The sequence below is a fragment of the Emys orbicularis genome, chromosome 3, assembly GCF_028017835.1.
Source record: "Emys orbicularis isolate rEmyOrb1 chromosome 3, rEmyOrb1.hap1, whole genome shotgun sequence".
NCBI classification, from domain to species: Eukaryota; Metazoa; Chordata; order Testudines; family Emydidae; genus Emys; species Emys orbicularis.
Genome location: NC_088685.1, coordinates 113,743,374 through 113,755,504, shown reverse-complemented (window position 1 = coordinate 113,755,504; position 12,131 = coordinate 113,743,374). Strand labels below are relative to the sequence as shown.

Here is a 12,131-nt window from a genome sequence, read left to right as displayed (position 1 = left end):
CCTTTAAGGTGGACCTCAAGAAGGTTATTCTTGATATTTAAATTTTGTAAGTGGGTTTTTTAAATCTAGCAAAAGCCTAAGTTCCAGATGTATTTTCTTTCTTTTTGTTTTTAATAAAATTTACCTTTTTTTAAGAACAGGATTGGATTGTTGTGTCCCTAAGAGGTTTGTGCATATGTTGTTTAATTAGCTGGGGGCAACAACTAATTTCCTTTGTTTTCTTTCTCAGCTCTTCCCTGGAGGGCGGGTGAAAGGGCTTGAGGGTACCCCACAGGAAGGAATTCCCAAGGGGTTTATTTTGCACTTGGGTGGTGGCAGCATCTACCCCTCCAAGGTCAGAGAGAAACTGTGACCTAGGGAGTTTAATACCAGCCTGGAGTGGCCAGTATTAATTTTTAGAATCCTTGCGGGCCCCCACCTTCTGCACTCGAAGTGCCAGAGTGGGGAATCAGCCTTGACAGCATCCAATACAATAGGACTCAGATATTATTTATTTGTATTACCAGATTGCCTAGGAGCCCTAGTTATACTGTGCTAGGTGCTGTACAAACACAGAACACAAAGACAGTGCCTGCCTCAAGGAGTTTATAATTGGACTAGGAAGGATTAGATTTTTATCATTAAATGCTGATAAACTTCAATTTCACCGTACACCCAGGCAAACTGATGAAAAATATCTCCATTGATAATAATCAAAATTTACAGATAGACAAAGAAAGAAAAATGCTGTTTGAGAACTCATTAAAGATTGAGTTAATGCTATTTAGTTTCTATATTTTGACATATGACGTTGGTAATTTGTGGTTTAATGGGCAAAGTTTTGACATTTTAAATCTCAGTGTCTACTGTTATTAAATAATTGTCTAACCACCCATAAATTCCCACAACTGTGAACATGTAAGTTGATAAAAATAAAAATTGCTTAAAATCAATATGACCCTAATGATTATAAAAACAAAAATCAAATTCTGTCAAGCCTACTTATAATCTGAATATAAAACAAAAGACAACAGTTGGATATAGACAGAGTACAAGGAAACAATATTAGTCAGCATGATAGGCAGCAGTCTCAGCACACCAGCGACTTAACCATTGTCAAACTTTTGAATGAGGCACTACTGCCTAACAAAGTTCTATTTGTGCTGGATAATATGTGACTGTCATGAACGCCAACCCTTTTCTACACATTTTGAAAGTCTACAAAGGCCAAATCCTATCAGTTGCTCATGATTTGTATGAGCGTAACTGACAGAATTTGTGTCAGTGTTTGGGAACTCAAGGTGTATGGGCACTATAGAAGTGCAAAGTATTATTTAAATTAATGGAATTGTGCCAGTATACACCAATATACAATCTGATCCTCAGAGACACCTTAGACTGCTAATTATGTACTCTGTTATATGATTTAAGTTCCATCTGCCACTTGTTTGCTTGAAAGTCTCCTGCTCTCTGTTCACCATGACTCATTTTAGATATTATGAGTAGCATTTTTTAAAAATGGGTGTCTAAAGTTAGGATCTGAAGCACATTGGAGCAGCAAAGTGCTCAACATTTTTGAAAAACAAGACTTATTTAGGTGCCTAAATATGGACTCAGAAACTAACTTAAAGCACCCTTCTTAAAAATATTGGCCTACATGTCTAGGTTTGAGGGTTATTTATTCCCAAGTAGCTGTGTATCTAGGTAACCTCTGTACTGTAATTGAAATACAGTAAGCATATTATACACACACAAGCAGTGTAAAGCCTATGCTGCCATATCGGGGTAAACAGTAAAGTCATGTGTGTACAAAAGCCAAAAATGGCTGAGAACTTAAAGATTGGAGACTAACAAACTGAAAATCCCAGTGATATTGATCCTAGTGATATTCTAAACAAACAAATGTCTTAACTGCACTTGTAGCTGCTTCCATCCCTTTTCACTGATTCAAGCTTTTTAGGCTTCAAAGTCAGACACAGGCCTGGGGGGAAAATTAGGGGGTGCCCTGCACCCACCGGCAGCTCCTCGCCTACTCTTCCCCCTGCGAGCACGCCGCATCCCTGCTCCTCCCATTCCTGCCACCTAACAGTTGTTTGGTGGTGCTTAGGACTTTCTGGGAGGGAGGGGGAGGAGCGGGAACATGGTGCGCTCAGGGGAGGAGGCAGAGAAGAGGCAGGGCAGGGGTAGAGGTGGGGGAAGGGGGCGGAATGGGGGTGGGAAGGGGGCAGGGCCGGAGGGAGGGGGAGTGTCGGGCACTCATAGGGCAGAGGGGAAGTTGGCGCCTTTGGGTGTAGCTATGCGCTGCTGTAAAAAGGAGGGTGTGTCCCAGGGCAGTGTGTAGCTGGAAAAGGCTCTGGCAGTGGGGAGGCAGCAGAGAAAGACTCTGGCATCTCCCTGCTGCTAGAGACTTTCTCTGCTGCCATAGTCTTTCACTACAGTGGGAAAAGGGTCTGGCAGTGCGACACTATATTGCTAAAAACAGCAGTGTAAATGGAGAAGGCACTTCTTCGGCATGTAGGGTACATACCCTAAGGTTCTGGAGTGTCTTTATTCTACTTGTCTAATCAGTACATCACCATCTACACTGCTATTTATACCTGTGCAAGGGCGGCATGCGGTGTCTGTACTCTACACACCACCATAAATGTAGACATAGCCACAGAGTGACATTCCTGAGGAAAGAAAAAACAAAAAGAGAAAGAGAGAGATACTGTATCCATGTTTTCTCTTTTAAAGAGCTGTTTTTCTTTTCTTTTCTTTATAAACAGCCAAAATAGGATTAGTTTCAGAGTAGCAGCCATCCGCAAAAAGAACAGGAGTACTTGTGGCACCTTAGAGACTAACAAATTTATTTGAGCATAAGCTTTCGTGGGCTACAGCCCACTTCTTCGGATGCATAGAATGGAACACACAGAAAGAAGATATTTATACATACAGAGAACATGAAAAGGTGGAAGTAGCCATACCAATTGATTGGCCTCTTACAGTTGGTGTGGCTACTTCCACCTTTTCATGTTCTCTGTATGTATAAATATCTTCTTTCTGTGTGTTCCATTCTATGCATCCGAAGAAGTGGGCTGTAGCCCACGAAAGTTTATGCTCAGATAAATTTGTTAGTCTCTAAGATGCCACAAGTACTCCTGTTTTTTTTGAAAATAGGATTAGTAGATTTAATGCATGAGTTACATATTGCAAAAAATAGAAAGTTAGAATGGAAATGCTGATATATTGATGCCAACTAGGTATGAAGACTAACTATAAAAAAGGTAAAAGGCTGGTTAATTTTAATGCAAAAAGAAACAATGCAGTAACAAAGTTTTTTTTTTAAATCTACATCTATTAAAATTTTTATATTCCATCTTCCACTGTCATTTACAGCACAAAACTGGGTTAGTTATTTTTTTTTAAATGTAACATTATTACCTGGGAATTATCTTCTGTACTCAAGAATCTCATATTTTGAATCACATCCAAATAAGTGTCATTTACATTTTCATCACTTTCAATGACAGAAGGGAGGGTGGATGCAGGACTACATCCTCTTTTGATAGTAGATGGTGGAAAATGGCTATATAATAAAGAAAAACTCAAACACATTAATACACATACTTGTTTTTAAGGTGTCTTAATAACTATCTTATTTGAAAAATAAGGATTTGATTTACAAAACAACCTACATTTTTATGTCCTTTGTTTACTTTTTCAACCCAATAGGATAGCAGTATACCTAAGCAGTGTCATTATGGGCTTACCACCACATGCATACACACACAATATCGCTTTTCCATCTAATTTTTAGAGGAAGCCATGAACCTGTACAGCAAAGTTATAAAACATCATTACTAATGGTTGACCTTCTGTGGCCACTGGGGAGAACACATCCAGAAGACTGATACCAGTGGAGGCTGGGGGAAGTGGGCTTTTTGGCTATAGGAAGCAGTTTTGCTTTTTTCTTCAAAATTGGTCTCCATGGATACAAGACAGACAAAACATGAAAATCTATGTAGAACCCAATCCTACTCCCATCGAAGTAAATCAGAGTTTTGCCTTTGACTTCAGTAGGAGCAGGAGCTTGTTAGAACAGACTGCTTGGTTATATGGGCTACGGGGACTACATCAAAGCAATGTCACACAAATAGCAATTTGATTTAAATGTGTAATTATAGTATTATGGTAATACAATAGAACAAATGTAAACATGCTTCATCCAGTACTTCCTTAAAAGAGATAATGAAATATTTAATTCTTTAGCAATAATACTTGTAGAAATATATTTTCTTAAATAATGTCTTAATATTTATATCTTTGATTAGGATTAAGGTTACAGATTAAAAATAGCTGCAATCCCAATTACGAGTCTAAGTTCCTTACATCATTTTAAAACAGTATTACTTTAATAAAATGTTGATTTTCACTATATATTTTGGTAACTATCTGTTAATTAAATCACAGGAGACTGAATTAGATTGTTGTCACAGAAACCTAATAGAAATTATTTCACCCTTGACAAAACAGACTAAACAAATCAGAAAGTAATTTATTAAAATATGAAAACATACTACAAAATTCTGCTAATCTGCAAATATTACAGCATTTTATTTATAATTATTACTCCATTTACTATTTCAACACATTTCATTTATAGATATTTCTCCATTTTAAGGCAAATTGCTTAAGGTACAGAATAAAAAATAAGTTAAGCAACTTTCATTATGTATCATCTATATAATTCTTTTTTTTACAAATAAAAGGTAAGAAATTTCATCATCTCAATAATATTAAAGAATTATATTATAAGGCAATAACTGCTTTTTTTAAATGGTTGTTTGTAGTGTTGTTGTATTGGTCCCAGGATACGAGAGAGACAAAGTAGGTAAGGCAGAGCAGGTCTACACTTACCTCCGGAGCGATCGATCCAGCAGGGGGTCAATTTATCGCATCTAGTGAAGACGCGATAAATCGACCGCTGAGCGTTCTGCCGTCGACTCCGGTACTCCACCAGAGCAAGAAGCGTAGGCGGAGTCGACGGGGGAGCGTCAGCAGTTGACTTACTGCAGTGAAGACACTGTGTTAAGTAGATCTAAGTACGTCGACTTCAGCTACGTTATTCATGTAGCTGAAGTTGCGTAATTTAGATCAATTCCCCCCCCCTCAGTGTAGACCAGGCCCATATATCTTTTATTGGGTCAGCTTATGTTGATTGAAGAGACACAGAGTTCTTCTTCAGGTCTGGGTAAGGTAATTTTAGTGTCACAGCTCAATACAAGGTGGTACAGATTGTTAAGCATAAAGAGACCATTCAAGATGAAGTGAGCAATTAACACCTCTGCAGTCATACAGCAAAGGAGGGTTAGTGGGTATAGACTGTTGCAATGAGACATAAAACTGGTGTCTCTGTTGAGTCTATGACTTTTAGTGTCTAGCAAAGTTATGAATTTAAGCTCCCAGGCTCGTCTTTTGAAGGTGTAGGGCAGGTTTCCTTTGAGGATGAAGACTGAGGAGCTCGATATGGAGGGACTGTTAAAGCGTTTGTCCCTGGGGGACACAGTGTTTTTGTCTTTTATCATTTTTCTGTGAGAGTTCATTCGGCAGTGTAGTGATTGTCTGGTTTCACCCACATAGTTGTTGTTGGGGCATTTGATGCACTGATTGAGGTATATCATGTTACAACAGTCATATGTAGGACCCATGGATAAATAAAATAAATAAATAAAATAAATAAATAAATCTTGAAAGGTATGTTGTGGGGGTGTTGATCATTGTAGCAGTGAAAATATGTTTGCAGGTTTTGCATCTGTTGTTCTGGCAGCGTCTAGTGCTGCTTTGAGTTGATGTGTCTTAGTTATGGGGAGTTTGCTTCTGATGACAAATTTGGCAAGGTTCGGGGGTTGTTTGAAGGTCAAAAAACAGGGTTCAGGAAAGCTTTCAGAATATGGTTCCCATCAAGCATGGGTTGTAATTGTTTGATGCTACCCCATATAGGTTCCAGCGTGGAGCAGAAGGGGTATAGGGAGGTCACATCCATGGTGGCAAGGTTGGTGTTCTGAGGGAGGTTGTTAATGTTGTGGCGTTTTTGGAGGAAATTAGTTGTGACCTGGAGAAAACTGGCCCTTTATGTGGTTTGAGGATGGTTTCTACGAGTCCTGACATGCCTTCAGTAAGCGTGTCATAGTCAGATATGATGGGTCTGCCCAGGTTCCCTAGTCTGTGTATCTTGGTAGTAGACAGAAGGTCCCTGGGGTGGGTTCATCAGGGCGAACTTGTAGAGTTTCTCTTGGAGTTGTTTGGGAAAGGATTTGACAATGTCCTAAATTCCTGTGTGAACTGTGGTGTGGGGTGTTCTTTGAATTTTTTATATTAGGTGGTGTCAGAGTGTTGTTGGTTGCCTCATTGACATAGTCATCAAAGTTGAGGACTACAATGGTGCCTCCTATGTCTGCTGCTGTGATCACTATCTGGTGCTTGGATTGTACAGCTGTCCTCTTGGCAGTGGAGAGATTGTGGGGGATGTAATGTTTGTTAAGGATTGAAGAGTTGATTTCTTTCCTGAAGCAATAAACATGATGATCTCGTCTGTGTGTGGTTTCATCCATTGGGGGGAGTCCAGTCAGATGATTCTTCTAGTTCTCAACATTAGTATGCTATCAGATTCTGTGATGGGCAGAAGATCAGACCCTTGGGGAGTACAGATAATTCAGCTCCAGTTAGGGGTAATCTTATGCTTATCTGATGATACTGGGGTGTCGTATAGTGTCCATGTGGTGGGTCCTGGTGTCATGGTTTCTCCTAGAGGTAATGTTCTGTGAGTCATGGAGTTGATGTAGTTGATTCCATTTTTTGCTTTTTGTGTTTAATGGCTATGCCACTGTGATGCCTTCTCAGGGCACACTGGACTGTGAGTGACTTTGTTACTTCCTTGTCTCCAGCATGAAAGAGTATCTTATGGTAGGTACAATACCAGTGCAATACCAGCCTTTCAATCACTTCTGCCCCACCACAGGACCTGACACCATACTAAAATGTGGAGAACTAAATGAATTCTTTCCCTAACTCTGACTCAAAGAATTCTTTCATCACAAAGACGACACCACCCACAACCTTCACATCCCCACCGATACCCATAAGAGAAAAGAATCATCTGACTGGACACCCCACAATGGATGAAACCATACATAAAAAAGCATTAAATAATGTTAAGGTTGCAAATTTAAGCAACTTAGAAGTCAGGAAATGCCGGTATTAAGGTTGCCTGTGCAATCTTAATTCAACCCCCTTGTTTGTAAGCATTATGACAGTCTTTAATTACATGATCATATACTATTTTTTCCACAGGATGCACAGTGCTGACCGAATGAGCAGCTAGTCATTTTTTTTATCCTCATCATTCACTGTATTACCCCCATGCATTATTTACTAACCACAATCCAAACCCTGCACTGAATACATAATTATTATTTTTCTCATGGACTTCTGTGGTACTCTCATCATAGTATCTTAGTTCTTTACAAACATTAATGAATTCATCTTCATAACACTGCTGTGAGGTGAAGTGATAGTATTGTCCCTATTTTACACTATGAGAAACTGAGGACAGAGATTAAAAGCAAAACTGTCAAAAGTATTCACTAATTTTGGGTGTCCAATTTGAAAGGCCTAGCACCTGACTTTTCAGAATACCTAACATTTTATAGCACTTAATATATTCAGAGCAAAGCTTCCAGTTATGCAGTTGCGAGTGCTTCGCACTTCTGCAAATTAGACCACAGATGCCTCAAGTTGAGCACCCTGAAAATGAGAAACATATAGTGGTCACCTGTGGAAATTTTGTTTTACATGACTTGCTCAGCATCACACAGGCATTCTGTGACAGAGATAGGGACAGAATTCAAAACTCCATTTAGCTGGCTTAACCAGGAGACCACCCTTTTTCTTTCTGCAATCCCTGCCTCAGAGTAGGTCTACACTTACAGCATGTACAGTACAGACACTGCATGCCCAGTAAGCATGGGTATAAATAGCAGTGTAGACAGTGAGGTACTGCTTAAGCAAGTAGAGTGCCCTACATGTCTGAACCCTATTGTATATATCCTACACAGCTCTCTACCCACCCAAACAGTGCCTTCCACATCTACATTGCTAATTTTAACAGTATAGCATCCCACTGCCAGAGCCTTTCGTTGCCATGTGTAGATACGTGTGGATTTAGCCTGCCTTTCACAGCAGTGTGTAGCTACTTGTATCCTACACACCACTGCAAGTGTAGACAAGGTCTCATTCATAACACACCTTCCAACTTCTGCAACTAATGAAGCAGATGTCCTACAGACAACAGTTTCCTTCACTGCACAACCCTGATTTATCCCCAGAGCAAGTGTCCATCCTAAATGAGGCAGGGGTCCTATGGAAAAACTAGTATGTGACCATGTAATTTAAGACTGAATCAAAATGCATACACATAAGGGGGCTGAATTAAAATTGCACAGATAGCTTTAATAGTGGTATTTCCTAACTTTTGACTGCTTGACTTTGCAACTTTAATGTTCTTTTAATGTGGTGCTTTTCAATGTAATAAAATATATGGTGGTAGAATTCTTCATGAAAGTGCAAAGGAAGGGGCCTGTTAGGAGAGAAGCATTGTTAGCCGGACAGGCTGCTCTTTGTTCCTGGACATTTATATGAAGTTTTTTTATACTCATGTGTACAAAAGTCTTTGATTATGAGTTGAAACAGCTCAGCTTCCTAACAGTGTTGAAGTATTTGTTACCAGCATTGCAGATGGTTGAAAGAGGCACCTTTGCAAGCATGTTCTGATGTTATCTGGTATTACGTGAAAACGTAACGTCAGGAGACACAAATGGCCTGTTGCTCCATATTATCTAGAGGAAGCCAACAAATAGTTCTAAGCCAGCCTTGCAATGGTTTCCTCTGAAGCCTGGCTAGAGGAATGACATATGTGCAAGAGGCCATGAGGCTCAACAGAACTGAGAGAAAATCTGAAAGCTATCTGAAGATATTCTGAAGTAGAAAAATCATTCTGAAAAGTCTGAAACCTTTCTTCAGGAGAAAAATTGCTGTCACAGATCTGGAGTGTAGAACTGATTACATGAGCTCCATTACATGAGCTCCATGAATGTGAAAGGGACCTCTTAGTGGTTCCATTCTTTGGCCCAATGAATCAAACAACTGGCAAAATGTCTTGAGGGCAGAGTGAAATCTCTGAGGCAAGTAGTCCTTTAATCAACAAATCATCGAGTTATGGATTCTTTTTAAGAGTATAATCACCCTTGTGATTGAAGATCCCTGATGCATTGCCTTTCTGGCAAATCCAGTATAATGCTGAAAATGAAAAACTAGCTTCCCACCTTTTCTTTTACATGTGACTAACATAACCATCAGCAACTGCACCCTATACTGTACTTCAGGAAGAACACATTCATAATCACCCCTCAGCCAGAAGCTTCAGGAAGAATGCAAAGTGGAGGAAGAGGAGAAATTTAACAAAGAAGCAGACTGAGCAGTATCCATTTCTTCTATCATTTGGAGGTGATTTAAAGTAAATTAGTTCCTGAGGCCAATTTTCATATTCAGTTAAAAATCACATATCACTCATAATTGAGGGGAAGATTATCTTAACATTTAATAACTCCTTAAACATAAGAGGAACATTGAGCATCTTTACTGCAAATCTCACCTTTCAATACAATAAGAAAAGGAGAAAAGAAAAACAATCAAAACCTATTGTAAGAAAATACTTAAGGGGCCTGACCCCAGGCCCTGATGAATTCAATAGAAAGACTCTATTGATTTCAATGGCCTTTGATGAAGCCCATAAACATTTGAAGAAAGAAAATTCCCACTTTTGGACCAAATGATCCATGGTGTGTATAGCGGGGGTTGAGGAAAGAGAAAAGAACTGTCTGGCACACAGGTCAAAATAATGTAGGAAAGGTAAATGGGAAACATGTGCATTGAAAATTCTGGATTTCAATTGCTCCTAGACATTCTTAATTTAAAAAGGGATAATTTCTTATGCAATTACATCTCAAATAAAAGGTAAGACCCTTGAGTGAGCAATGAAAGTAAACAACTTGTTTGCGTATTATAGATAAACACAATACTTTGTTTTTATATTGGTTACATGATGAATGTTGAACAGAAATGTTAACACTATATTGAAACAAATAAGTGCATTCCCTTATTGTACAGGAAGTTTAATTTACTTACATATTTGTGGGCATTGCAATAGGCGTGACTCTATAATTCAGAAATGGGCTAGCAATCTCGATATACTGTTCAGGCTTCTTTATTATAGGTTCTGAAAAAATAAAAAAAGATTATTATGAGTTTTAAAGCACTAAAACCAGTGATATTGTTCAAAATAAAAATTCTCAAAAAAGGGTTAAGACTGGCTACTTTTGCTACAATTCAAGGTGAAATCTGACATTACAAGGATAGCTGTATGTTCTAAACCATTAAAGTTCCAGTTAATTGTACTTTTGTAAAATACAGTGATTTTTTGAAAGTACAGCTTTCAAAAGATTTTAATGCAGCAGGACTTTTGAAATATGAAGTGGACACTTCTACAACTTGGTTTTGCAGTGTCATTACTATCCATGAGAACCCTTTAGCCCATAACCCTTTAGCCCATTAACATAGTTGCAGCTGAATAACCCCATAGCTCCCTGCAAGCAACCAATCCATATTGGGTCAAATATTGACCACTTAGTTCAGTTATTACCCCATCCTCAAGCAAACTGCAACTGAAGTCAATACAAGTTTTCCCAAGTAAGGAATTAAGGGTTTGGTTCATTTCAAATAAATAAATATAATGCCTAAGATGCTGAAAAAAATCTGTCTTAGTTCATACCATCTACATGCATGAAATGTCTGTAAATTAGACTTACCATTGCATTATTGTTAAATGTGAAAATTACTAATATTTCTAATGAAGAGTATTTTGAGAAAAAACTATTAAGGACCACATTTTCAAGAGTGCATGCACACAATTGGAATAACTGAATAAAAATGGTCCATTAAATGACTAACTAGTTATTTAAGGAAACTTCCTGAATTCTTAATGAAATACTGTTAGGCAATTTTCATTGCTAATATCTGATCTGCAATACTCTCTAAAAAGACTTTAGGAGCAAGTCTGTGAGAACCCTCTTAGACAATTGTGAAGTTGCTATTGAGGAAATTTAAGCCCAAAAGACAGCATGTTTTAGAAACATAGGCCTGTTTCCTGTTCTGCCATTCCTGCAGTTAGTACAAGAATGGAAGGGGGGGACGGGACGGATAGCTCAGTGGTTTGAGCATTGGCCTGCTATAACCAATCCTTGAGGGGGCCATTTAGGGAACTGGGGTAAAAATCTATCTGGGGATTGGTCCTGCTTTGAGCAGGGGGTTGGACTAAATGACCTCTTGAGGTCCCTTCCAACCCTGATATTCTGTGATTCTGTGGTCAACAGTACCTTTAAATAAAGCACTGTGCGCACACAGAGCTTATATCCTGCAATGTGCTGATTACTCTGAGCCTGAGCCAACAAGGGTAGGCCTACACTGCAGCTCTGAGCCTCCCAGCCAGGGTAGACACACTCCTGTAAGCAGGGCTCAATATAACATGCTAAAAATAGCAGTATGCATGTTGCAGCTCCAGCAGAGATTCAGGCTAGCCACCCGAGCTCAGACACGGGGTGCCGGTGGACCTGAGAGCCTGGAGCTGATGACAGAGCCATCAACATCCACACTGCAATTTTTAGCACACTAGTTCAAGCCTCGCTAGCGTAAGTCTGGCTATCTGGTATTGGGAGGCTTGTGCCTAGCTGCAGTGCAGATATACAGTTTAAGTATGTGAATAGGATCAATAAAGTCAGTGGGACTATCCATATGCTTAAAGTAAAGCATGTGTTTAAGCGCTGTGCTAGCTATCAACATCGTGTCCCCATAGCTCTAATAATAATAAATAAATAATTTCTCAGAACTTTCCAGTTTCTGTGTTCTCAGTTAAAAAGTGGTTAAGTCCATCACTGATTCTCTCCAAATCTTTAATTCACGTTTGGGGATTTTTTCCAGTTATGATGTATCCTACCTCTCCAAACACTCATTTATGAAAGAATGGGGGGGGGGAGCCTTAAACAAGGGTGCAAAAATAA

At 39.1% G+C, this 12,131-nt stretch overlaps 1 protein-coding gene across 1 annotated transcript in view; it reads right to left on the bottom strand.

Moving 5' to 3' along the window:
- The window catches only part of ADGB (androglobin), a 209,573-nt gene that overhangs the window by 120,169 nt on the left and 77,273 nt on the right, over nt 1–12,131 (bottom strand). Inside the window, 2 exon segments of the mRNA XM_065401716.1 lie at nt 3,403–3,547; nt 10,204–10,294. Coding sequence (XP_065257788.1) covers nt 3,403–3,547; nt 10,204–10,294 — 236 coding nt within the window.